The sequence below is a fragment of the Aulonocara stuartgranti genome (genome assembly GCF_965226115.1).
Source record: "Aulonocara stuartgranti genome assembly, chromosome: 20".
Lineage (NCBI taxonomy): Eukaryota > Metazoa > Chordata > Actinopteri > Cichliformes > Cichlidae > Aulonocara > Aulonocara stuartgranti.
This window is the reverse complement of record NC_138956.1, coordinates 29,467,876-29,479,197: the sequence shown is the minus strand read 5'-3', so window position 1 is coordinate 29,479,197 and position 11,322 is coordinate 29,467,876. Positions and strand designations below refer to the sequence as shown.

General features: G+C 39.3%; 1 protein-coding gene across 2 annotated transcripts; it reads left to right on the top strand.

Annotated features, from left to right (window-relative positions):
* The first annotated feature begins 647 nt into the window (after window positions 1-647).
* dedd (death effector domain containing) lies at window positions 648-11,322 on the top strand. 2 transcript variants are annotated; one of them, XM_082519539.1, is made up of 5 exons: window positions 648-970; window positions 2,413-3,044; window positions 5,244-5,348; window positions 5,451-5,588; window positions 8,674-11,322. In XM_082519539.1, the coding sequence occupies exons 2-5, from the start codon at window positions 2,480-2,482 to the stop codon at window positions 9,078-9,080; spliced, it is 1,215 nt and encodes a 404-aa protein (XP_082375665.1). In that variant the 5' UTR covers window positions 648-970; window positions 2,413-2,479; the 3' UTR covers window positions 9,081-11,322. The 2 variants fall into 2 exon arrangements, with proteins under 2 accessions (XP_082375665.1, XP_082375664.1); XM_082519538.1 differs by lacking the exon at window positions 648-970 and adding an exon at window positions 2,201-2,290.

The window sequence follows — 11,322 nt, the reverse complement described above, 5'->3', positions numbered from 1 at the left end:
CTCAGTCCAAAAGACTGGGTATGGTACGCCACCAGTCGAAACTGGGGTACCAAAACCTGGGTTTGTCGTGGTCACGTGATCTCGGTGTTGTGGACCACGTTTTGGAGCAGTGTTTCGAAACATCTGCACTTCGGGATGTCGAAATGTCTTCTTGGAGCTTCCCATCTCTAGTTTTATCCTAATTTACTAAACTAGCGACACAAATATTCCAGTATCGAAGAACATGAAAAAATTACTTTTGGTCACATGTGGGCAACGTTACCTGACATCTCAGGTAAAAAAAAATCTGATCTTACTTAGTAACCCTCACACGACAAACAGTAAATGTCACTTAGAATCCCAACTTTATTAGAGAACAGATTTTGTATATATATATATATATATATATACAAAATCTGACAGAAGCAGAAGCAGATTTGGTGATATGAACTAGTATCACCAAATATCACAGGAGAATCCGTACAAGAATAAGGTTAACCACTGACACAGACCGTCCATGTTACATTTTAATAAGCTATCCAGTCATGAGGTTGCACAAAAACTCATAGATAATATTATATTGAACTACAGACACAAGCGCGTCTGTGTACTACCAAGGGGTTTTCACAAAGCGAGTGGCTAATTTGAGTACCCCGAACACCGGAACTGAACTGATCATTGAACTGGAAGTTCTTTCATTTTAGCTGAAGACTGAAAATTGTTTCCTTATTTTCCCACGGTGTCAGGCTGAAGACCAAAACCATTAAACGAACTCGTATCTGAAACTCACCCTGAAAGCAGCAGTGCCGCATGTTAATAGGGTGGGAACCTATGTCTTTAACAAATATCGTGCAGTTGACCAAAACATTAAACGTAGCTAAACTTGGTTTCTACCTTCAAAGAAGCGTTGCTATTACATCCCGAGAAGCTAACTTACCGTTAGCTGCCTACTGAAGTTTGATAGCTTCGGACTCATCAGGACACATTAAAGGTAACATAAATGTATCTTTGATAATTATGTATATCTTTTGTTTCGTTGTAATTTTTTTACTGATCTTATTACTGTAGGTAGGTGACGTTACAGCTTACATGAAATCATGACTAAATCGATGAGGAGTCACAACAAATAACGTAATTCATAAAGATCGGTGTAGCATTGTATTGCGTAATCTTTACATATTAGTGGTTATTAAGCTAGAGAACAATAACAGGGATGTGGCAATCATACGAAAAACAAACAAACTGCAGTTTCTTTAAATCTATTTAAATGTAGTTAGCTTTCTAGCTAACTTCCGTTTGGTACGTGGCTAGCTGTTAACCTGTTTTGTGGTTTGCTGCTCAGATGGAAGTGGTTCTTGTTTATTTTATTTTAGAAACTATTCAAGTGAGTTGGGCTCGTGAATTTATATAAATGCTAACAAGACTTTGAATTACAGTCGCCACAACATAAGCAGACATTTTCGTATTTGACTAGTGATTTATAATGCTTGTTGTTTTCGCAGGCATTGGGACCGTGATGTAACGGCCATTTATATTGATATTTTACTTGCATTCAGTCTGAATGTTCCCAGAATGCAGTATGGAATGTAATTGTCATTAAAGTATTTTTATTTTAGGTATTTTTAGGGTATGATATACTCTGTCAGAAACCCTTTTCCTTGCTTTGGTTTAGAAATTCTCATTTCACATTATCTCACCTAGTGGATTGCTTGATTGTATAAGTGAGGAAAAGTGAACATCAGATGTAAATGAAGGCGTCTGTGACATTAAACATGTATGAAACCTCTAATAAAGAAAGGGAAGAACAAACAACCCAACATCTGGCATCTAAATAATTCAACTTTTTGTAAAAGTATAAAAGTTAAACTTTCTTATCTTGTCCGCACCCACAAAGAGTTGATGTTTACAGAATATGCAATCACAGGGGTTAGGAAAGCACATATTTTGTAAATGAAGAATGAACTGTAGTGTAAAATATTAGGAGAGGAAATAAATGTAGATTATATATTATACAGTTTAAGCGCAAGATATCTGCTGCAGCCCAGGTAGCGGTATGAGACGGCTGCTGGTCAGTAGCGTCACTCGGTCTCGTTCGTGAAAATTAAAACCGCCATTTTTTGAAACCCGGAAACAAGGGAATGGTTATAAAAAAGCAACGGCGTGGTCCACGAAGCACCAGGCTTCTTTTTTTTTTTTTTTTTTTTTTACACACAAAAAAGCAAGATAGTGGCAGGTTAAATGCTTGAGTGGCTGATAAATTTTAATTTCCACCCGTGACTGTAATTATGAAATGCCTTCCCAAAAGTAAGATGTGAGTGATCCTATTTGTTTGTATCATGTTAATGTTTGGTTATTCATGTTTATGTTCACTAACGGTAAGCTTTATCAGAAGTGCTTGAAAATTTATGTCTTTGTTCCTTTCCTTATTTGTAGTTCATCAATTGATTGGAAGGAGGAGTTGCAGGGATTCTCGCATCCCTCGTCACCATTGGCCCCTGAGATGACATCACAACAACCTCAACTCCCTAATGCTCTTATACCTCCCCAGCTTGCTCAGAACTCCAATGCTCAGCAGATCCGACCTCACATTCACCCGAATCAGCTGGAGTCGAGTCAGAGCAGTGCAAATGCTGGGCTTCTTGAACATAGGCCTCTGACAGGCAGGCCAGGCTGCCCTGGTGCTTTAGCCACTACTGGGGAGTTGGTCAACAGGAATGTTTCTGTTTCCTCCACCAACTCTAGCTTGACCAGAAGAGATGGGGGCTTTGAACCATGGCCCGAGGAAGCAGTGGATAACTCCCATGGGCTGTACTCACTCCACCGTATGTTTGACATAGTTGGAGCCCAGCTAACACATCGGGATGTAAGGGTACTGTCATTCCTGTTTGTTGATGTGATTGACGAGTATGAGCGAGGTGGCATCAGGAGTGGAAGAGATTTTCTGCTGGCGTTAGAGCGCCAGGGTCGCTGTGATGAGACAAACTTCAGACACGTGCTGCAGCTTCTAAGGATTATCACCCGCCATGACCTTTTGCCTTATGTCACACTCAGGAAACGGCAGGCCGGTGAGTTAATCTAGCCAACTCCATGTTGTCCTATAAATGACTACAAAAATAAGTTGCACATTCATGCAGGAATTTACATTAGAGTGGTGTGAAGCAGGAAAAACTGGAAAAATGGATTTTAGTTAGGTTGACGAGGGCCAAATTGTCATAGGTAGACAACTGGATTGGGGCATCTCAGTGCCCCAGTCTGCAGTAGGTAGTATCTATCAAAAGTGATCCAAGGAAGAAACAGTTGTAAACTATTGACCGGGTCATGGGCAGCCAAGGCTCACTGATGCATGTGGAAAATGAAGGCTTGCCCATGTGGTCAGATCCAACAGACAAGGTACTGTAGCTAAACAAAAAAAGTGGACGCTGGTTTTGATAGAAATGTGTCAGAATACACAGTACATCACAACTTGTTGCATATGGGGCTGCATAGCTGCAGGCCAGTCAGGGTGCCCATGCTGGTCTCGTCCACTGCTAAAAGTACCAACAGTGGCCAAGTAAGCGTCAACATTGGACCATGGAGGAAGGGAAAGCTGTGCCTAGTCTGATGAATTGCAATTTTTTTTACATCACATGTGCATCTCCATCACTAAACTGGGGACCACCTGGCACCAGGATGCACTATGGTAAGAAGGCAAGCTGGCAGAGGCAGTGTGATGTTTGGGTAATGTTCTGCTGGGAAACTTTAGGTCTTCTGGATGTTACTTTGACATATAACTTAAGCATTGTTGCAGACCAGTTCACTTCAGTAAGTTATATAGCACCAAGTCACAACAATAGTTGCCTCACAGTGTTTGTATTGTAAGGTAAAGACCATACAATTAAACAGAAAAACCACAACAATTAGATGACCTCCCATGAGCAAGCACTTTGTGATGGTGATAAGGAAAAACTCCCCCTAAACAGGAAGTAACCGCTAGCAGAACCAGGCTCCGGTACGGGCAGCCATCTGCAACTCACCCCGTGTTAGCTTAACGGTGCACTTAATCCAAGACTGACACTGCAGTCGATGTTTGGAGACAGGATGTTTGCCTGACGACCACACAGGAGCAGTAATGACAGCCAGAGGCCTCAGGGAAGCGCTTGTGTGACTGTGTGCGTCATCTAGTGGGTTTTACTGTGGGATAATGCTACTTAAGGCCCAGTCTTTACTTCATTTTGATTGTTTAATATAAGTGTAAAAAATAAATGGTATTTTTGATGTGGTGATTAAATAAGCTGTTCACTGAATTTACAGAAAATGCACAGAATTTTGTTATAATACATCATTATCGGGATAAGAAATTACTTTTGGTAATATTGCACAGCCCTAGCTCTATATAGTTTATCAAAAGGAAATTTTTAAGTCTAACCTTAAAAGTAGAAGAGGGTGTCTGTTTCACAAATCCAAACCACAGAAGAGGGCCCTGAAAGCTGAAGGCACCGCCTCCCATTCTACTTTTAAATACCCCGGTGACACAAGTAAACCAGCAGTCTGAGGACGCGTCCTGTTGGGGTGATATGGTACTATGAGGTATACCATATCATCCTAAGATAAAATGGGATGTGAACTAACTAATAATGCTAGTTTCTGATTATTTTTTTTCTTTTTTTCTGTTGCAAATATCATCTTTCTCTTTGCTTTCCTCTGCCAGCACAATAGACACCATGGGGAGAAGAAGTTAAGGAGACAATATACAGTAAATGCAGTAATGTTAAACAGTAATACCCAATGCTGTAATTTAAGCTCTAGCTTTAAAAAACAAAACAATCCAGCAGTCAGAAATATCATCCAGTGTCACCGGCTCACTAACATGAATTTCAAGCCTTTTTACTTTTTACATTTTTTTAACATGATTTTTTTTTAAAATTTAATTCTGTTCCATTTTCATTCAAAGCCTTTGTTTATAACCATGTTGCTTGGAGTAAAGACATCATTCTAGAACCGTCACCTTATTTGTGTATTGTCTTAATGCAAACATTAAAATGATACATATAAAGCTAATTTAATCCGTTCTTTACATAAATGTTGATTGCTGCATGTCATCTTTGCATTATGTGTGACTGATTCCTGTAGTTTGAAGAGGATTAAATGGTAAATGGCCTGTATTTGTATAGCGCTTTACTACTACTAGGACCCCAAAGCGCTTTACACAACCAGTCATTCACACACACATTCACACACACATTAGCTTTTGAAATAAAATAATATCAGAAATCATTTCTTTTCAGTGTGCCCAGACCCTGTTGATAAATACCTGGAAGAGACATCAGTACGATATATATTACCAAGAGGAAGAGTACAGAACAAAGACACTGTACCGTACAGAAGAACAGGTGGGTTCTGACATCTGAGTGCACGCTTATGTCTTCCTATTCACATTTTGTAGTACGATTCAGATGACTAAAAAACATAATAAAAATAATGTTGTTTTCTAGGTCCCCAGCCAGTCATTTGTTGTTCCCCATCAGCACCACACGTGGGTCCTGCACAAACAAAGCCAACTCCTCCTGTACCAAACCGCAAACGGAAGAGAATTCACTCTTCGGCTGACTGCAGAGAGAAGCAAACATGCGGTAAGAAGAAACTGCATATACTGCGTTATCTGATTTGATTTGTTATACCTTTATTAGTCCCACAAAGTGAAATATCAGTGTTTCTATTCTACTATCTTATGTGTGTGTGTGTGCACACATACACCAAACATATCCAATCACAGCCCTGCATCGTTTTGTTTTGGGTTTTTTTTACAAATATATTAGGGGTGCAACGATACACAAAATTCACGGTTCGGTTCGATACTTTGGTGTCACGGTTCGATATTTTTTCGATACAAAAAAAATGTTCATGCATTTTTAATTTGTCATTTATTAAAATTATAAATATATATTTTAACTCAAAAGTACAGTTTTTAAATTTAACCCTAACCCTTGTGCGTGTTTTTTATTTTGACAGCGAATGCGCACCTGCGGACCACTTATGTGCAGCCCTGGTTATTTAGCTCATCATATTGCAGCCACAGAAATTATTTTGTCCATGAAACCATAAAGCTGCACTTTCTTTTTGCCTTATAGTCTGATTTGTCATAACTTCTCCGTTTTGTGGTAAGCTTTTCTTTGGCTGTCACTTCTTCACCCTGACCTGTCTTGTTTGGCTCAGCAGAACTGAAATGCTTTTACACACTCACTCACATAAGCTCAGCGATCCTCTGTGTGATCAACCTCTCACAAGTTTAAGCTGCGGGAGATTTCACTTGTCATGTTTGCATAGTAAGCTAACGATTAATAAGACGATGTCAGAGGAATTGGTGCACAAATTATCGTCACTCACAGATCAGTGCTGTCGCTCTCTATACACAGTTCGCACGATTGCAAAGTGAAAGCAAAAAAACAAGCGCAAATTCAAACGCGACTTCAATATGTCACATATTGGCAGTGGCTCACCGATGCCAATGACATAATTACCCAGCTACATTTCTGAAAGAATGCAAAAGCATTGACATATATTTTTCCTTCCTACAATAGCCCGACGGGCAGGGTAGCCCGACTGAAAAAATCGCTAGCCCCAGGATGTCAGGCTAGCGATATTGCAAGCCCTGTATCTGATTGAGGAATCACTCATCTTTGGAAAAGAGAGTTTATTACAGAGAAATGTCTCTTTCCAAAATAAAAGCTATACTATCCGCTTCTTCTGGGCTATATTCTCAGCAGCATAAGGAGAATCATGTGCTAACAGCTGTCTAAATGACTCGGCTAAAGTTAGTAGCATGCTTGTTGTTTTTGTCTTTGCACTAGGATGATGTCGGCGTAAATGTGCAGTCATATTCGTTGTGTTCCCACTAGTGCTTTCAGGTTAATCTCGTTGAAATGACCTTAACGCCACAACACGGCAAATCTCCGTTAACGAGCTACCGCCGATCGCCCCGTGCATGGGGCTAGACGGCCAACACGTTAACGAGCTAACTGCGCTAACACACTAGTTCACACCAATGTAATTGAGCATTGCATGGCACATCCAACATACTGTTTTACTTTAGTCCATGACTCGCTTACCTTCAGGGTCATACGTCACATGAAAACCAAAATAATTCCAAACGCCAGATCTGAATGAGGGTGGGGGAGGTGCCCTGCGCTCGACAGTGCAGCCTAGGCGGAGTAGTCGAACGCAGATTCACTGAGCGCTCAACACAGACAGCATCGTCAGAAGGAAAGTTGATAAAATAAATTACAAATGTTGTATTGTTCGATACATATGCGTACCGAACCGAAAGCACTGTATCGAACGGTTCAATATCGATACGAATATCGTTGCACCCCTAATATATATATATATATATATATATATATATATATATATATATATATATATATATATAATTTTTTTTTTTTTTTTTTTTTTTTTTCATTCTCCAAAGTTGAAAGAGCTGTCAATAGTCCCACTCAAGTTTTTATCAGATTCATGGATGTGTGAGCCCAAGTAGCCAAAAGAGGCAGCACAGTCTATCAGCTGGTTAGCACACCAAATATAACAATTTCTGTTTTGCTTTCATTAATGAAAATGACGAAAAGTATTGCTTTAACCAATTCATTAGGTTTTTAAGGCAGTTTAACAAGAACCGCAGTGAATATCATATGATTATAAATCTGGATCTCATCAGCAAAACGATGAAAAGACAGATTATGTTTCCTCAAAGCAAACCTAATGGGCCCAAAATAGAGGTACACAAAATAGAGGACCCTTGAGGTACACCGCAAGAGGGCAACGGCAAATTTTAACAGAGAAACTTCTGTTAGTTTGACTTTAAATCAATCCAAAGATTCACCTTTAATGTCCACACGCAGTTCAAAGAGATAAAAGAGTAGAAACAAAGCAGTCTTTTGTATTAACTAAAGCAGTGCAATTAGTTTTGCAATGAAAGTCATGGTCTCGAACTACCTTTTGTTTTTTAATCTAGCCTTGTTGCTTATTATTGCCTTTCAGAACTTAACATTTTGGGTGGGATATATTTAAATGGTAAATGGCCTGTATTTATATAGTGCTTTACTAGTCCCTAAGGACCCCAAAGCGCTTTACAGATCCAGTCATCCACCCATTCACACACACATTCACACACTGGTGATGGCAAGCTACATTGTAGCCGCAGCCACCCTGGGGCGCACTGACAGAGGCGAGGCTGCTGGACACTGGCGCCACCGGGCCCTCTGACCACCACCTGTAGGCAACGGGTGAAGTGTCTTGCCCAAGGACACAACGACCGAGACTGTCCGAGCCGGGCTCGAACCGGCAACCTTCCGATTACAAGGCGAACTCCCAACTCTTGAGCCACGATCGCCCCTAAATAAACTACACATGTGGTTTATGAGCTCTGTAGCTCTCAATTTACTGCAAATTGCACTGAACAGAAAAAAGCATGTGGTAATTTGTAGTTGATATGACTGCTGCTTTTAGGAGTGTTGCTTTATTTGGAATATCAGGAAGGGTATAGTATAGAAGCGATGTGTGAGTTTGAAGCATATCTTCTGTTGTTTGTTTGTTTTAACACTGTAATGATTGAAATAATCATTATCTTGTACAACATTTACAAGACAATTAATGACAAAGAAGTTTCCCAGAATACTTTGACAGTCTCTTGTTTTTTGTGTTTTTATTCAATCCTTTCAGATATTCGTCTACGAGTTCGTGCTGAGTACTGCCAGCATGAATCTGCACTTCAGGGCAACGTCTTCTCCAACAAGCAAGAGGCAGTGGAGCGGCAATTTGAGCGCTTCAACCAGGCCAACACTATCCTAAAATCGCGAGACTTGGGCTCCATCATCTGTGACATCAAATTTTCTGAGCTCACCTACTTGGATGCCTTTTGGAGGGACTACATCAATGGATCATTGTTAGAGGCCCTCAAAGGGGTCTTTATCACAGATTCCCTAAAACAGGCTGTAGGCCACGAGGCTATAAAACTGTTAGTCAATGTTGATGAGGAGGACTACCAAGCTGGTCGACGCAAACTGCTCCGTAATTTGGTCACAAGTGGAGGGAGCTCAGCAGTGGGTAACAAAGACTCTGTATCTTAGAAACATTCTCCAGGTGGTAGGGAGTAGAGTGAGATGTGATTGTTGTTTAAGGTGCCTGAAAGGAACTGAAGAACTTCCAGCCAACCCCATTAAATATTTGAGAACTAAGTTCATATGTTATCTACTTGGCATCCCTTTCCATAGCATGTACAGAGAAATGGAACTGTGTTGGCAAAAACAAAGGGGTGATGCAAACAAGTTGGTATTATTGTTCATTTTCTTCAAGGATGGAATCAAACAAGTGCATTGAATTTAACCAATTTCTTGTTTGTGGTATGTTAGCTCAGCTCATTTAAAACTTTTAACCTAAAGATACTGTTCAATCCTGTTTTAAGGTGAAGTTATTTTGAATGCAGGAAACACTTAATTCTCACAAGTTACTCCCAGTGGGAGATGTACTTATTTTTAGACTTGTTTTGTGGTTTTTTTCCCAGGTTTTTCCAGGTAGAATTGTTTGGCATACCCAACGAGAGAATGTTCTGTGAACACTTTTGCAAGGATCAAGCTTCTCTTTCCCTGTCACCTTTACTGTGCCTGGCATTCTTTAACACATTCTGTCTGCCAACAGCTGTGAATTCAAATTCAATTGTAAAGTCACTGCCAGTTTATGGAAACAATGTAAGAGAATAATTCTAATGTGTTCAATTATTTCCAGTGAGAAATGGACTTTTGTGGTGTTCTTAATATGTATGGATTTGAAAGTGTGTCAGTTCCTTTGTCACCCTGTACCTACTTGCTGTGTTAATTATGAAGCAAGACTGATGTTGAATAAATTTTATAATGACACTAAACACAAATCTGTAAAACAGCAGGGAAATTCACACCAGTATGTGCAGTCACGTCAGTAGGTGCAGGAAGCAAGATGCCAGACCAAAGTGATGTGGGTGACAGAGAGTCAGTGATTGTCTGTGATTGGTTACAAATCTCTCATCTAGCTTTAGCTTTAGAATTGGTATAAAGAGCAATCTCTTCTATGGATACAACATGAGCATGTAGTTAAACTTGTCTCCTCTAATAGTGCTACAGGAGGTGTTGAAATAACATCACATCTCATTTCATCCCATCCCTTAAAAAGCAGTTGTCACAGGTATGGTAACTTTCAAACAGAAAATAAAGCGTAAAAAAATAGCACTGTAGAAGCCAAAATAATATAATAGCAAGATGTAAAGCATGTTGATCCTCCACAATTTAAGTTGCACAATTATATGCTTCTAGTAGGAGGCTTTCACAGTGTAACATGAAACTAATAATGGATGGGTGCCTGTGAAAACCACATGTGGCCCCCCGCCCCTAAAATTATAACCACTTGTTATGTTTAATAAATCCAAGTGTAAGACAGGACTAAGAATGTATCAATGTCTGACATATACATGCCCTTTCATCACGCCAAACTATACTTTACTACTTTGCAAAGTAGGCCCTATTTCTTGCAGTGACATGTAATGTTAATGTTAGTGTTCACCATCAAATGTTGATATGCAGAATCATCTTTTTGGATGCAATTCATCAGGATAAATGACTAATTGACATTGATGTCAGGCCAATGCAAGCTCAGTTAGAAAATGTGTAATAGCAGTATATCGAGGATGAAGTAGATCGGAGGCTGAATATCATTTCAGTGCATACTGTTACCTGGAACATCAATCTGTAATTCTGCTATTTTACATTTTCCTTTGTTTTTCTGTATGCCTACCCTAAAATCTCCTACGACATGAACAGGCCAGTACTCAAGAGAAGCAAATGTGTACTGTGTAATCAGCAAACTATGTTTTTAATGCAGTTGTTCACTTTCCAGCTTAATATTTTCTCTTAATGCATTACAGATATGCATTTTTTTTTTTGTCAAATGTTGTAATGAAATTTTACTTGTGTTAAAAATGTAACTGAATCTTGTCTAGCTTCTCATCAGTTAGTTAAATGGTGACCTGAATTTAGCATTTGGTTTTATGTAACCTTATAAAAATTCCGTGTGTTTTTATTATGATTTTTGATCCTAGGAAAGAAAGAAATAAAAGCCCCGTATTGTGTTGGCCATAATGGCATCTTTTGGGACATATCAGAACATGCAAGTTTGACAGGCCACTGTGAATGATATAGAAGAGGCATACATTTTATATTTTTATCCAGTGGAATTTCATGTTAAGGTTAAAAGTTCGTATCTAGGAAATAGGTAGGTGTATGTTGACTGTATTTTATGGTAGTTGTTAAATCCAGCTTTTACATTAAATTGCATGCAACCTGT